The sequence below is a fragment of the Podarcis gaigeae genome (genome assembly GCF_964106915.1).
Source record: "Podarcis gaigeae genome assembly, chromosome: 7".
Lineage (NCBI taxonomy): Eukaryota > Metazoa > Chordata > Lepidosauria > Squamata > Lacertidae > Podarcis > Podarcis gaigeae.
This window is the reverse complement of record NC_139683.1, coordinates 65,643,119-65,658,792: the sequence shown is the minus strand read 5'-3', so window position 1 is coordinate 65,658,792 and position 15,674 is coordinate 65,643,119. Positions and strand designations below refer to the sequence as shown.

At 39.9% G+C, this 15,674-nt stretch overlaps 1 protein-coding gene across 1 annotated transcript in view; it reads left to right on the top strand.

Moving 5' to 3' along the window:
- The window catches only part of EXOC2 (exocyst complex component 2), a 70,821-nt gene that overhangs the window by 35,689 nt on the left and 19,458 nt on the right, over positions 1 to 15,674 (top strand). Inside the window, exons 11-20 of the mRNA XM_083749550.1 lie at positions 394 to 462; positions 1,130 to 1,287; positions 2,039 to 2,160; positions 2,676 to 2,737; positions 3,436 to 3,516; positions 3,821 to 3,880; positions 4,760 to 4,821; positions 6,338 to 6,404; positions 7,403 to 7,519; positions 10,687 to 10,828. Coding sequence (XP_083605676.1) covers positions 394 to 462; positions 1,130 to 1,287; positions 2,039 to 2,160; positions 2,676 to 2,737; positions 3,436 to 3,516; positions 3,821 to 3,880; positions 4,760 to 4,821; positions 6,338 to 6,404; positions 7,403 to 7,519; positions 10,687 to 10,828 — 940 coding nt within the window. The remainder of the gene's footprint in view (positions 1 to 393; positions 463 to 1,129; positions 1,288 to 2,038; positions 2,161 to 2,675; positions 2,738 to 3,435; positions 3,517 to 3,820; positions 3,881 to 4,759; positions 4,822 to 6,337; positions 6,405 to 7,402; positions 7,520 to 10,686; positions 10,829 to 15,674) is intronic.

The following is a 15,674-nucleotide window of genomic DNA, read 5'->3' as shown; positions in this document are numbered from 1 at the left end:
CAACTTCTAGGAGACATTTGAAGGCAGTCCTGTATTGGGAGGTTTTAAATGCTTGATGTTTTTATTAGGTTTTTAGATATGCTGTAAGTTGCCCAGAGTGGCTGTGGAAACCCAGTCAGATGTATAATAAAATTGCTACAGCTTCTACTACACTACTACATTAGTCTTCTTTGATTTATTAATTTGCGAAAGTTTTCTGGCATGTTGATATGTTTGATCTAAGCATGAATTTTCTACTGTTTCTTAAACTAATCAGACTTTGTCTATTAAGAATTAACCTGAACATATAACATTACTAGGATAGAATTCATAGACCTGCTGATTTGTTCCGGGTGAATGTTTGCAATGGCTATCAGCCGTAGTATCTCTGTTGTTGTTTTTCTGTTTCCCAAGACTGCCGAAAAATCAGGCCAAATGGAAAGATCAAAGAAGAACGCTAGACAAAGGCAGAATGATTTCAAGGTAAGTAGGTGTGCAGCCACCCAAAGTGGAAGGGTGTAAAACCTTTGAAGACCAGCAGAGCTTTATTTTTAATAATATTTTGTAATGGGATGGCCTAATAAGACATACAGTCCTCCGTGCACTCAAACTGCTACCACCCGATCAAGAAGATACTGGCTTTAAAGCTCTATGAGCTCTCCATCCTTACTGGGCCTAGCACCATGCTTCAACCATTTGTTTGCCCTTCAGATAGCTGGTGCAGTTAGGCAGGGCAGGAATTGGCTCTCTCTGACGTGGCAGATCTGCAGTAGATTCTCTGGACATTCGCATATTATACACATAATAGCCTTTCCATTGTCTATTTATTGCACGTTAGGTATAAGTTAAATAAAACTGGAGGAGAGGATGGAATGAGCAGGAGATACCCCAGTTATGGTCTGTTGTTGTTTTAGTTGATATAAGCATTGAATTAGAAATAAGTAGAATAATTTAGCAGTTAGCTCACCATGAATGTCTCCCTTGTTCTCTTTTAATGGCAGTGGTACTGATCTGAGAGTGCTGGAACTGAGTTCCAGTGAGTTCCGCCTGAAAAAAGCCCTGGTCTTATGAATTAACTGGTTACATAAAACACAACTTGTTACACATGTTCCGGTGTTTATCCACGAAATGTTTCCTTTTCCTGTTGTAGATGATGATTCAGCAAGTGATGAAGTCCCTGGTCAAACTGATCCGTGGTGCTTTGCTTCCATTCAGCCTTGGAGAAAGTGAACTGAGAGAATATGGTGGCTGGGAGATGAAATCTGAACTTTCTGGCCAATGGTTACCTCATGTCATCCAGACAGTTAGGTAAGTACTGTGGTAACTCAGTAGAACACCTGTGTGCATTGGGATAAGTGGCATGGGGTTAAGCTTCAGTAAGCTCTGCTCTCTGACCCAGTCGTGGGTCCTGTGTGAAGCCAAACAATTGGGAGTCATGGTGGTATGACAGCTTGGCCCTGATCCAGATCAACAACCCAGGGAAATGGATGGCTGAGACACGGAGAGCAAAGGCAAGAAGGTGTAAGCAGTATTTAAGCAGTGCAACTATCCAGGTGTCCGCTCAGTACCTTTACTGGAGTAGATTGTTGACAAATAGTATTTATAGAAATTATGGCAAGTGGGAAGCACTCAAAAGATGGAATCAGGCATCAGCTTGTTAGCTGGGGGTTGGGGAGAAGATGGCTTACAGCGTTGCCTAGCAACCGTGATTAAAAAAATAAAACAAAACCAGAGTGTGTTATCAAAGCATCAATATTGTCCCCTCTAGGCTTCTTGGGACCATGTAGTGACACACACACACACACAAATAGGAGAAAATATTTATTTATTTGGAATGCTTAAGTATTAGTTTATAGCTCTTAAAAGTTCTTCAAGTGATTCTACCCAAACAGGAATGGAAATTGTTACATCCATATGAAACCAGGGTGGAATCTACACACATATAAAAACGCTATGAAAATGCTTTTTAAAAAAAGTTTAAAAAGTTAAAAAAAGACTCCCCTTAGCATCTGAACTACATCAAAAACTATAACTTCACATTCTTTCCCTCATTTTCCAGGCTTAGTTATGAATCTCTTGCTGCGCTTGAAATACCAAATGATATGCTTCAGATCATCCAGGATCTTATTTTGGATCTCAGAGTTCGTTGTATAATGATCACATTACAGCATACAGCTGAAGGTAGTAAAATACACTTTTTTATCTGTCTTGTTGGGTGTATATCAACACGAGTGTCCTTCAATCCTCTTTGTGATTTTTACCTTCATATATGTCAAGCGTACCATTCAATGCTCTTATTTTCAAGTGTTTTAGTAAACTGGGTGTATGGCTGTGTCATATTAAAAGTAAAAATGACAATTCAGCAAAGGGTTACAGGTATTGGTCTTCACAACAGTCATTTTCATTCTTGTGGCTTCAATATGCTGCATTAGTGTTTTATCATAAAACAACTATTTCATACATAATCTCTGTGACACAGCATGCTTTATATCCAACCTGTTACATGCCTATAATTAGGTGACTTGCCTTGCTGTAAGCATGTTTGGTGCGTAATAAAGCTGCTGCTGTCTTTTTAAGGTACCAGTGGCAATGTATTTGGATGACAAATCACTACAGTGATACAGAGAGGGCTTTCCTCATTTTTAAATTTTTTAAAATAGAAAAATAACCATCTAAAAACTTGTCTCCTTTTGCAGATGTAAAGAGATTAGCTGAAAAAGAAGACTGGGTGGTGGACAATGAAGGCTTAACCAGTTTGGTGGGTATGCTGCTATGTCTTTAGGCATCTGTATTGAATGATGGATTTTGTAGTCTAAGTCCAACTCCCTGCTCACTATGAAACTGGCTGGGGGGTCTTGGGCCCAGTCTTCATTTCAGCCTAATATACTTCAGTGGGTGAGTTATGAGGATATAGTAGCTTAACTCCATGCATGAGTTGCTGGTGAAAAGTAGCCTCATTTCTTCTTACTCTTCTGTGAAAATCCCACCCTTTTCTATCCCCTCATATCAGTGAAAACTGATAGATGCCCTAGTCATCTTGTCCTGATAAGCCAGGATCAATGTTAGCAAATGCAATTACATTTATTTGAATTTATACATATATCAGTATATGGAGAGCTAGTAAAATATCAGACTAGGATCAAGTTCCCACTCAGTCTTGAAGCTTGCTGTGTTACTATTTCTCAGCCTGCGATTTGTTAAGGAGAGAGGAGAGCCCTGTATTGTTAACTGAATAGATAAGGTATTTTTAATAATGAGATTGCAACATTGACTTCCAATTAACATGGCACTATAGCTGTTACACAATATAACAAACATATAAATCCCAGTATGGTCTGACTGGACATTGAGAGCGGGAGCTTTAAATAGATGGTTGATTGGAAACCAGGACTGTTCCATTGCAGTCATGATTTCTAGGTTTCAGAAGTAATTTCTTGTTTATTCTCTACCTTTTAGCCATCCCAGTTTGAGCAGTGTATTGTGCATTCTCTGCAGTCACTTAAAGGTGTCCTGGACTGCAAACCTGGAGAGACCAGCGTAAGTCATGTCAGGTTGTGTTTGGGGAAATTCAAGGGTATGAATAGCATGATGGACACTGAAATCATCTCAACCTATTACGTGTATAGAACAATAATCTGTTCCTGCCTGTGCATTTTCTTCATTCTAACGTAATAACCAGGAATGGCATGAGAAAGAGCGAAGAGGAAGTTCTAAGTCTGGCCTTAAGATTTTACTGTTCTACTCTAGCACCATAATATGCTGTCCTCATTTTTTTGTCTTATTAATTTAAAAGGTTTTTCCCCTGCTTGCTTTTTTCAGTTACCATTTTCTGTTTCTTTAGGTTTTTCAGCATCCAAAAATACAGGAAGAGGTGTGCCGACTGAGCACTGATATTATGCAGGTAATCTAAATGTGTGGCTTAAGGCAGTTCTCTAAGCAGTAAATGTGTGTCTGTTGAATTCTACATACTTGAGAAATCGAGGAGAGCATTTGCTTTTCATACAGTTAGCATATAGTCTAATTCTGTTAGGGGTGGGTTAGAGGGTTCAAGAGTAGGTAGCTCAGAATGTGAACTCTTCCCTCTCAAATATGAGTTTGTGTTGTGCAATGCTCCCTTAGAGCTAGTCCTGACTCAGAATTGCATGCACCCTGCCTCTTGCATGTACAACTGGAGATCATGAGTAAGAGGGAGGCCTGGCTGCAAATGACCAAGCCATGTAGCTGAACAGAGGGGTCTGAACTGAGGCCTGCAGGTTTGAGAGAGGGAGGAGTTCACATTTCAAATACACAACTACTTTGTGCAACCAAGAACAGTGTGGTGCTGTTTAAAACCTGCTTCAGGATTAAGCAACTTCTTCCACTGATTTCTTCCTGCAAGTCTATCCACTATCTGCATTTGGCTTATGAACAAAAGACAGAGCTGGGGTGTGTTTTCCTCATAATGTGGAGTTCCTGCTTTTAGCAACAGGCACAACTGAAACATGAAGAACTGCAACCATTGGTACAGGCATACACTTATTATAAAAGTGTGGGTTTGTTGTCATAGATTATACCTTCTATTAGTTTAATTTCAGCTCTCAAGTGGAGAGGTCTGAGTAATAAAATACAAAAACTGTGATGACACAGGACATTAAAATTTGGTTAAATTGGAGGTTGTGAGAGTGAAGGGGGGAAATGCTATGAATATGTGGTTTGAGAGTTTACCATTGGCTAATGATGTTCCTAACAATCAAAGTAGTGATGTTAAATAGTGATTTCCCCCTCTGTTCATCCTTCACAGGTATTCATTGACTTTCTGGAACAGCTAAGTACCAAGCCTGATAGTGATGTAGATAATACACAGTAAGTAAAATAATCTGCTCGTGGTCTTTTTGGCAGTAATCCATGTTCTACTTATTCCAAAGTTCAACAAGTGGTTTCTGGTTGTGTTACTGCAGGCTTCTTCACCCTCTGCCCTCCAGATGTTTTTGGCCTACAACTCCCATGATCCCTAGCTAGCAGGACCAGTGGTCAGGGATGATGGGAATTGTAGTCTCAAAACATCTGGAGGGCCGAGGTTGAGGAAGCCTGCATTACTGGTTGATGTGCATGCAAAGAGTAGAATACCATTTCCCCATGGAGAATGGTGCCATGCTTCTCATTAAGGGAAATCATCTGAGGCACAGTTCCTGCTCATTCCCTCATTGTCTCTCAACTGCCAACACTAAAGCATATCTATTCAGCAGCATCTTTAGCTCGTCTTAGTTTATTGGTATTCTTCCAATGTTCTGGTTCTTGTTTTTGGAGTTGTTTCTGTGTTGTTTTTTTTAATTTAGATATTATGTTTCTGAACAAACGACTTTAAAATGCTGGCTTAGGCCAGAGAAGGCAAACCTGTAGTCCTCCAGATTGTTATTGTATGACAACTTCCATCATTCATGGCTGTTGGCTATGCCAGCTGGAGAAAATGGCAATTTAAATCTGACATCTGCAGGGCCACATGTTTTCAGTACATGACTTAGGCCGAGATTGTTCATGAGCCGTTAACTCCAGAGGTCCCATTGTATTCCAGCCATACTCCAAAAGGTCTAAGTCAGGCATGTCCAAAGTCTGTTTCAGGGGGCCTAATCTGGCCCACCAGTCGATCTAATCCCCGTGGCAGTATATGTCCTGGGGTAAAATCCTAAAAGAAGCTCACCAACTTTGGGGTAAAATTGTAAAAAAAAAGCTCAACAACTTCAATCCTGAAAAAAGCAACAACCTTGGTCGGCCCTCACGCATGTTCACTTCATCAATTCCAGCCCTCCTTGAAAAAAGTTTGGGCATCCGTGGTCTAAGTGCATGTCCATAATACTGTTAAACAGAATCATTCCTTCCTTGGGAGCTGCAGTTCTGTGAGGGAGGTTAAGAATTCTTACAGACCATTCTCAGCACCTTTTCTGAACTACAGGTTCTTCTTTGTGGGATCTGTGCAGTCTCATATAGGGGGTATGTCTTTATATTTGAAATAAGGCCTAGCTCACTCCCCACCCACTGAAAGAGAGGGAACTGAAGATCCCTACAGATGCTGCCTGTATGACAGTGAAGAAAAAGAATTTGAACAGGAAGGTGAAAACCCATGCCCTTTGAGGTGTGGGAGCAGGCTTCCTACCAAAACCTTTTATCACCAAGCTCTCAAAAGTTCTTTAACGGCGCTTTGCATGGTCATAGATCCCATACTGCACAGATGACCACTTGGAACAACCGCAGTTACAAATAGGCAACCTGTTTCTCTTTGGGTTTAAGTAGCGAAAACCCAATTTGAGTTAGTAACATAGAGATACATTCTTAAGTATTTAGAACAAGTACTTCACCAGTAACTTCTTACAAAATCTTTCAGTCTTTCAGCTGATGTTTCATCTTCAGATCTATTTGGAAGTATCCATGAAGACTCCAGTTTGTCTTTGGTAAGTGTAACTTACCTTTACATACACATACGGACAGAGTAATCCAAATGATAGGAAGCTAGCATCATATGTGCCAGTGTGAATTATGCTGGTGTAACAAAAAGCTGCATCACAATCCAGAAATCAAAGTTGTTAAAATTAAAGCAAAGGAATACTTACTAGGAATCCATGTGAGTGGCATCGCTCTTACCTTTTCTGAGCCCTTCATTTATCTACTTAAATGTTGGTGTTGAGTCTGAATTGGTTACTGGCCTGAAGGTAGATTAAAAAAAAAAATCAGAATTCCACGTTTTTTCATATTGCTCCGAAGATCCAAAAGGAGTTCTCCATGTTATTAAATTTTCAGGTGCATTATTTCTCAGTCAGGTATTTGGGCATACATAGAACAAAAATCTAAATATGTATTTTTTTATCATTAAGTATGGCCTTGCGTGGGATCAAATAAATAAGGCTTTGTCCGGGTGGAAGCTCAATCTTGCTATTATGGACAGATTAGTTGCAATTAAGATGAAAGCCTATCAAAAATTATATTTATGTTCCAAACTCCCCTATTTAGACCTCTGGTAAACAGCTTCAGTTATGGCAAAGAGAGATTAGCAATACATTTTGAGGAGTTAAAAATGGCCTCTACCTTATGGAAGTGGTAGCCAAATAGCAATGATACAGAAACTCCACTGCCCAATCAAGGACAGGTAGGCAGTGTTGCAGCAAGAATCTCATGGTTGGGGACAATGCTGTATAACCAGACTTGCTGGTTCACCTATGCAAATAGGTTGGCAATTCATCTGAATACTGTGTTGTTTGCCCATATTAAGGTTACACTAGTCTTTCAGACAATTCTATTTTGAAGTCTCAGTATTGCCCCGTGGTCATAATTTGTAACCTTAGCGTGATTCCTGCCTTAGACAACAATTGCTTTCTTCTTAGCAAAATTGTTTCCCTGTGTGCCTCTCTTGTACCATTAATTCATTTTTTTGTTGAAATCTTCCTTGATTTAGGAGCGGAGACTTTTAATTGTGCTTAGCAACTGCTGCTATCTAGAACGTCACACTTTCCTAAATCTAGCTGAACACTTTGAGAAACATGGCTTCCAAGGAGCTGAAAAAATCACTCAAGTAAGTATTTGATCTCATTTCTTTCAGTCTCAGTTTTCAGTAGGCTCCCAAAATAAATTATAAATAAGATTAGCACCACTGAATAGAAATTTAATCTGCAATTGCTCAGAAGCACATATACTGTAGTTTGTACATCTTGTTCCTAAACTCTATTTTTTTGTTTTAATCTAGAGAATTTGGTTTTGTTGTTGTTTTTAACTTTCATTGTTACCAAGTTGTTTTTTGAAGTATTCAGTCAGATTTCATATCTGGGACTTACAACTTTAGATTTATTTATTTTTAAGTACAATAAATGCACTACAGTACATCCATAGTCTGGCATATTCCACATTGATAAAGAAATATGTAGATTGCCATAAGAACTGCCTTGCTAAATCAGAGCAAAATTTAATTTAGTCCGGTATTCAGTGACAGCAGTCACAATACCTTAGGAAACTCATACGTAGTGTATGCTGAGCACTGCCATTTACTGTGTGGCCTCAGCATCTGGTAATCAGAAGTATACATCTTCTGCACTTGGAGACTACATTGTCCTGAATTATAGCTGGAAGTTCCTGTAAGATTTGCTATCTGCGAATTTGTCCAATTCTTTGTAAAAAAAAATTGAATCAATGACTAGTGTTGCATCATTGTAGCAATTCCTTAAATACATTGCATGCTGTGTGAAAAGGTAAAGTTAGATGAGTTTCAGGCAAATGCACGTAAACCGGAGTCTCTAGCCACATCCCTGCAGAATGAAGCCAAAATGCTCTGTTGTAAACCGATCTGAAACTACAGGACTGATAAAAAGACACAGAAGCTGGTCAGGAAAATCTGTGTTGTTTCTGTAGATGGCAGCTGGACAGCAACCAGCCTGGAGACCTAAACTAGCAACCCTACTGCGGAAGCAGGTTGGACTTAGGATGCAAAGCCTACCAGCCTATTGGGGTCCAACTGTTGGGGTCCATCGGTTGATAAGCAACAGGCTAATGCAATAGAAAAAATGGGGTTAGAGAAATCTAGCCTACGGACTGGATTATGACATTTTCTTTTGCTTGTTCTGAACCTGCTGCTGGAAATGTATGTTAAGTGGATGCTTTTTTTGTTACTAATTGGATAAACCTCTTTTAATTTCTCTCCCCTTCCCCCCCTTTTTGCTCTAAATGAAAAAGGCTCAGCTTTTTGAGCTCATGATAGGGAAGGTGTCTGCATTCATGTTCATCCGTTTATCAAATTTCTATGAACAATTTTAGTCAGTGGTACATAGTTGTAATAGTTTTTTGTGGCATTAAAAAATTCCAAAGGTATATAAAACATTTTTAAAAAAATATTACAGGTAAACTCCACAGCCAAGTGCTGGTGTTTTGCTTCTTAACAAAGAAGAGAAATGTCAAAAGTGGGCGGGAGATGATGTCTCATTGTTCTGACTTTTTGTAAATTGATAACTTTTTAATCTCTAATATTTTGACTTATTAGGACTATACACTTAGTTTCTTTCGCAGAAGTGTGCATACTTTTCATAGTAAGTCTGTTTGACATTTTCTAGGACACAACACAGGTGTATTTATGGTGGCTATATTTTTGTAAAATACATTTGTCAGGGAACTGCCATCGGAGAGTCAGGTGGTGGAAGGGCTCAAGGAGGCTAAGAGACCCTCAGATGCTGAGGAAGGAACCAGCAGGGGGAGAGGGAGAGTTCCTGCAGAAACTCAGGCGGAGGGATGGCTCCAAGATGCTTCCAGTGAGAACAGCGGGGAGGGCTCAGGACCTCCGCTGGGGACGCCCACTCCGCGCAGGAAACTGTCATGCAGAGAATCCAGACGTAGAGTTTCCATTAAGGAACTCTTATGTTGGCGTAAATTCCGGAAGCGTCCACTGACGGATTCTGCCAGCGATTGAGGGAGTCATGCTTTGAGGGCTCCCGTAAAGGCAGAGCTTTGAGACCTATGCAAAGCTCTGAGGGATTCATCTTTTACGCACAAGCAGCTCATTATCCCATCACAACATTCAACCATTCCTTTTCTTCAACCTTAACATTTGCCCTTCACTTGGGTAAGTCGAAGTTGCCCCCAACATGCAGCCAAGTAGCAAAACATACCTACCACCCATCCTTTTGCTCCACCCTGCTCACATGTACCATCACAGCTCTATTCTTGGAGCCTGTTCCAGCCCTTTGGAAATTAGATGTGCCAGAAAAATAACATAGTGCAGCACTATGGCACCTGCATGCAGAACTCTCTCCTTTTTTTTGAGCCCTAGTTCTCTGTGCTAAGGAAGAAAGACAGGGAATGTGCTGGCATGAGAGGCAAAATGCAACCATCCCATCAGTATTTATATTTGCCAGATCTCTATTGTATTTTACTACTCATAATTTGTACTGCTGCATGATTTTTAGCTATATTAGCCAAGTCTTACTTGTCCATTGGTTTGACTAATGTTGGTTAAAACCTAAATATCACTATCTATCCTGCAGTGTCCTTTTTGATAGAATCCTTTAATCTTTGCTCCTTTCACACTTACAAAGTCTGATGGCTAGTCTTTAGGACTCAAAATCATACCATATAGACATCTGTGATGTTACAATTTTGTTGTTACTTATTATTCCATTCTTGTTTCAGCACAGCTTCACCTGCATTGAATATAATAAGGCTTTGATGCACATCATCCATAAGTGCCCAGTCCAATATACTTTTAATTTTGCCCTTTGTTTGTCACAAATTTATTCCCGGTGCCTTCATGCTGGGGAAGTATTGGAGCCAATGTCCTCTGTTGTGCATTTTGAGAGCCTCCCTGTAAAAGGATTTCTTAGCTGTCCTTCATCTTACTACCAAATTCCTGGGTCTTCACTCAGTCAGGTTTCTATAAAAAGAAGAGAAATCAATAGGTAGAAGCTTTTCCGCATATCCTAGCAGGCAGGACAACATCTCAGTCCAAGTGAATGATTAAGGAATATATAATATTCTGGCTGGCAAAAAATACCATCCATCTGACTTTGAGGAATCTGCCAGCTTCTTATGAAGCTTCTTGGCTCTTTGTTCATTTTTAAAAACAGAAATATTGGCTTCCAAAATATACATTGTATAACATTATAAAAGTATTAGATGCCTGGCTTTCTTTTAGTAAATGAGAGGAGATTTACACACAATAATACTATTGTAAATAATCATATTTGTACCTTTTTGTTTTAGGTTAGCATGGACTCACTAAAAGAACTTGATCAACGACTGTTTGAAATGTACATTGAACTAAAGGCTGATCCGATAGTAGGCTCATTGGAACCTGGCATTTATGCAGGTTATTTTGATTGGAAAGACTGTCTTCCTCCAACAGGTAGGAATCTTTAAGCCTCTGAAACTGTAGTAGAAACAGATATGATTTAAAAAAAAATAAAATAAAATTAATTATACATCACTACTTAAAGCTTTTTTCCTTCAGTGGATCCATTGTATATAATTCTTAGAATGCTTTTCAAATAACCCATATAATTATAGCATCTTCTATCAGTGCTAATCTCTCTGAATTGTTGTTTTTGTTATCATCCACCTTCATTTTTCATACATTTTTGAATAGTTATGAAAAACAACTTTGCTGTTGTTTTTTTACAAATCCATTATATAAAATCTGGTCACTTGTGTATGATACCAGAATGCCATTGTGTAAGAAAATGTGTAAGAATAGCACTTTTAAGGGAAGCTTGACCTGACCCACTCCCTCAGATGATAAAAGAAACTTGTATAAACGTGTTTAGGTATAAAATATGTAATGGGTGTTATTTTCAGTATCATTATTTTTAAAGATCGCTATTCATCAAAGCATATATTTAACAAGCAAATTATCTGTGCCTACTTAGAACTGAGTTTCGTTTAAAAATATGAGCACTCAAGGATCTTAAAAGTTATTTAAAGTTTGGTACGTTGTAGTCTAGTGATAGCATCTCTGCCCAGTCTGGGCGCATGCTGAGGCATGCCTGAAGTTCCTGCAGCTACCACTTTGTGGCAGCAGGGAGCAGAGACTGTGAAGCAGGAACAGTGTAATGTGCCAGAACCAGCGTGCAACTTATGTGCAGTTTTGCCCACCGTGCTGATCCTGCTGTTGCCATAAACTTCAGGGATCCTGAAGGTTGCTACATTGGTGGATCTCTCAGTGCAGTTCCTCCTCTCACATTGTTAGCTAATGCCATTCTCAGTTTGCAGCGATATTTTTTAGGCTGCAGTTTTGTCCCCACTTACTTAGGAGTAAGCCCCATTGAGCAGAGCAAGAGTTTCTCCCAAGGAAACAGGCTGCATGTGTTATGAAACTGAGTGTTCCAGAGTGTCCAATAAGCATCTCTTTGGTCAAGATACTTTGGCCAACATTGATTTTAAGGCTTGCTGAGTACACATTGACTTCCTGCCTCAGACAGAGGAACCTATTGAGTGCTATCTGGCATTGCACAGGAGGCTTGCTACTGGAGATAGATTTTCCCTCCAAAATCTACATATGTGCATTGAGGCACATGTACACAGGACTCTTGAAACAACGTATCACTTTTTACCTCCTTTCTACATCCATTGTCCACACTAATTTTCAAGCATATTCAATGTAACATAGGTCCAGGTCTACAGGCATTTAAGTTGTGCTTTGCTGAAAGTAGTGGCAAGAGTCAAGATGTGTGAAGGTTTGTGTATGCATATGAACAGCTTGATTACTCAGTACTTTCGGACGTGCCGCTGCTGTCCTTGATCAAATGAAGTGTGGTACATCTGTATTTCACTTTCTGCAGTAGAGCTTCAGTGTTTGACCTAGATTAGATGGCATACTTAAATCTATAGCAAACTGTTGCTTGGCTAAGTAGGGCTTAGGAACTGTTGCCACAGATGGTACCATGGGCTGGGCGTTGGGAATAGACCAAGGAAACAGAAAATCAGATCCCTTCTCAGCTATGACACTTAGGGTTGTATTCAGTGAAACCATTGTGCTAGTGAAAGCCAGTACAATGATCCCCGCTAGTGTTACAGGATATTAACAGAACTGTTTTTCAAATACAAATTAATGTTAATTGTAAAAACAAATGAAGTCCTTATAGACACCAAAGTCTGAAAGACTTAAAGTAAAAGTGTTTATTACTTGAGACGTCTTCGGGGAAACCTTTTTTCTCTCTTTAGGATATTGCCCCTGTGTCTGCTGAAGTAGCTTTTACCTATGAAATTTTATGTCAGAAATGTATTAGTGTTTTAAAATACCACATAGCTATTCCCCCCCCCCCCCCGTTTTTTTACTTATAGACAGTTTTCAGATCGGTATACAAAATCAGATGCAATCAGGTATCGAGGGAATCAACATACTGGAAAGCAAAAGGGAGGGCAGAAGAATAGGGGTGAAAGTTGTCATACGGTTAGCAGGAGTTCTTGGACAGACTTATGTGAATATTTCAGTAAGTTGTAAGATGAGTTCATTCCAATAGTAAATTTGTGATCTGTGATAAGGAGTTGTTATTTCTCACTTGCCTATAATTACTAAGCACTGTGAGCAGATTAAGAACAAGACTGTCCCTGTCCTCTGGTTTTCAGTCTAAAAGTGAAGACCCCCAAAAGAAAAAGTAATGGAGACAAAAGAGAGAAACTTGGAAACTGGCATCAATCCTTTAAGTTGTGTAGGAATAACCAGCTTGATTCGAAATGGTTCAGAGAGGTGAGGATGGATGCAGTTGAGGGAGAGAAGGAGCCAAATGGCAGCTGATCAGTTGCCCTAGCAGAGTTGTCCTAGTTAATCTAGTAGGATCAGATTTGTGTCACCTTTTTCATAAAAAAATTGATGAGCAAGTTTGTTCCCCTTGGTGATGTTTGTCCCAGAGTCCCTTATGCACACATCGGTATGGTCATCGACTTCCAGTGACATGCCACTGTTGCTCTAACTGTTACCAAGAGATTTAGAATCAGAAATAATAATGTTGGTTAGTTGGTTGGTTGGTTTGTATACCCCATCCTTCTGAGTGGGTCGCCCCAGCCACTCTGGGCAGCTTCCCACAAAAATACAGTCTAGCAGCTGCATTCTGGTTTAATCGTAGTTTCCAAGTTACCTTCTACAAGGTAGCCCCATGTAGAACGCATTGCAGTCATCCTTGAATAATATGTGGTTTTGCTCTGACAGGCAACATACCCAGAGGTGCTAGGCAAGGGATGGCAAGATGGATGGTTTAGTGCCTGTCACTGAGCAAACACTTTGTTTTAGAAACTTGACACAACAGGCTACGTTGAACTTTACAACTCCTGTACCTGTCATTAAAATTGGGTTTACTGGGCATTTGAGCTTTCATTGCCACCAAATCTCATCCTTAAAAGGGTACCCCTTGCACCTTTCCACTGATAAGATTTCAGTGGACAGGAGAGTAGGATTTAATCCCGTTAATATAGAATTGCGTAGGGTTGCCATATTTCTAAAAGTGAAAATCCAGACAGAGTTGTTGAGGGTTTCTTTTTTGCATTTTTGAGGGGGGGTAGACCCTGCCACCTTCCCATAGCCTGCCTGATTTTGAGAAAGCAGTGTAAGGGCTCTTGGATGCTTCTGCAGCCCTGGCACTGCTTTTCCAATGCTCTGTGGAAGCCCTCAGAGGGAGGGTAGAGTCTGGAAAGCAGAGAAAGGCAGAGAATGGAAGAAGGAGGTGGATCCTGGCAGAGGGAAAGAGGGAAGGAAAGGAAGAGGGTCCAGAGGAGGGGGAGAGGGTACGGGGTGGGGATCCAGACAGGAGGCGGGAGGCAAAGGACTGAAAAAGCCATGCAATGGAGAGAGGCTGGGATGGGGGCAAGGGAGTGCAGCAGCAGAGAAAGCAAGGGCGAGCATCAGAAATCGCAGCAAGAGGAAAACACTTCAAAAGCAACTTAAAATTTGCACAAGTTTTGCCATCCCAGCATCCCTATGTATGTGGGATGCCATTATAATTTTCATTTTACAGACTGAGAACATGATAACTGGTGACTTGCCCAAGGCCACATGGGGTTGGTGCTGTATCCACAAGAGGGACAGAACCATAAATGGTTGAAACAGTTGTAGGTGTGGAGGAACCTAAGAACAAGTCTTTCTGCTCAGATCCATTTGGCACTGATTCTACTTAGGGCCAGCCAGTCAGTATGAGTCATGGTGGCTCAGGTGCACAGAGCAGTGGCATAACTATACCATTGGATGTGCAGCTTGCTAATGGCATGGGGCCAAGCAACCCTAGTACCCACAGAAAGGAAGTCTCACAAATCATATGAACATACTTGTAGTGCAAAGGGCATTGCTTTCTCCCAAACCAAGCTCCACTGCACTGCCATCTCAACAGTTTCTCAATATCCAGGATCAATAGTGGGCAAAGACAGTGAAATTTTGGTCTTATGGCAGTCCCCTGCACACAAAAAATATACTAGGCTTAACCACCATAACTCAGAAATTTTTGAGAGGTGATGAGTAAGAAAAGAAGACAGAATATAGTATTCTTTCATTTTGAGGTCATGTTTATTTGGAACTTAAGTTCCTTCTTTCATTATGTGTGCTAATATAATATTGGTTGTTTAAACCCTTCTATCTAAGATTTAAAATGTTGTGTAAATATATAACCCTTGCTTTTATTAACAGGCAGTTGCATGGGCCCAGGGATGTACAATTACCTTCCAGGTATTGACTAAACACTTCACCATGGTTTTTATTTTATATTATATTCTTTATTGAAAAACAAAAAGTACAAAATTACAAATGCACAGGGTAAGAAAAAACACAAAAAGAAGAAGAAACAAGAAATAGTACCCATGAAGAAAACAAAACAGAAAAAGATATTGTGTACCAAAAAAAGAGGGAAAATTGTTACTGTAGCTAACCAGACCTTAACCTAAAATGGTATTTATAAAAATGAATTCCAAATATAGTTAAATTTGTCCTTGGCAAATCTGTGTTTGTATGCAACTTGTTCATGTGTAGCGAGTTTGTACATATCTTCCGGTTCATCAATACCAGTCATTTTGCCATAGAAAGGACAGAGAGTCCATTCATATTGTCCCTTTGTTAGATTCCTTGTGTTGGGTATATAATTCGAAAGGGTGGTATGGGATGAAAAGAATAAAATGTACGGGTCAGATCCAGTATCATAGACTTCCCCTGTGCGATCTTGGTCCCCATATTTTCTCATTGCTTTCCACCCTGCCAGATAGAATAATAGTAGGGA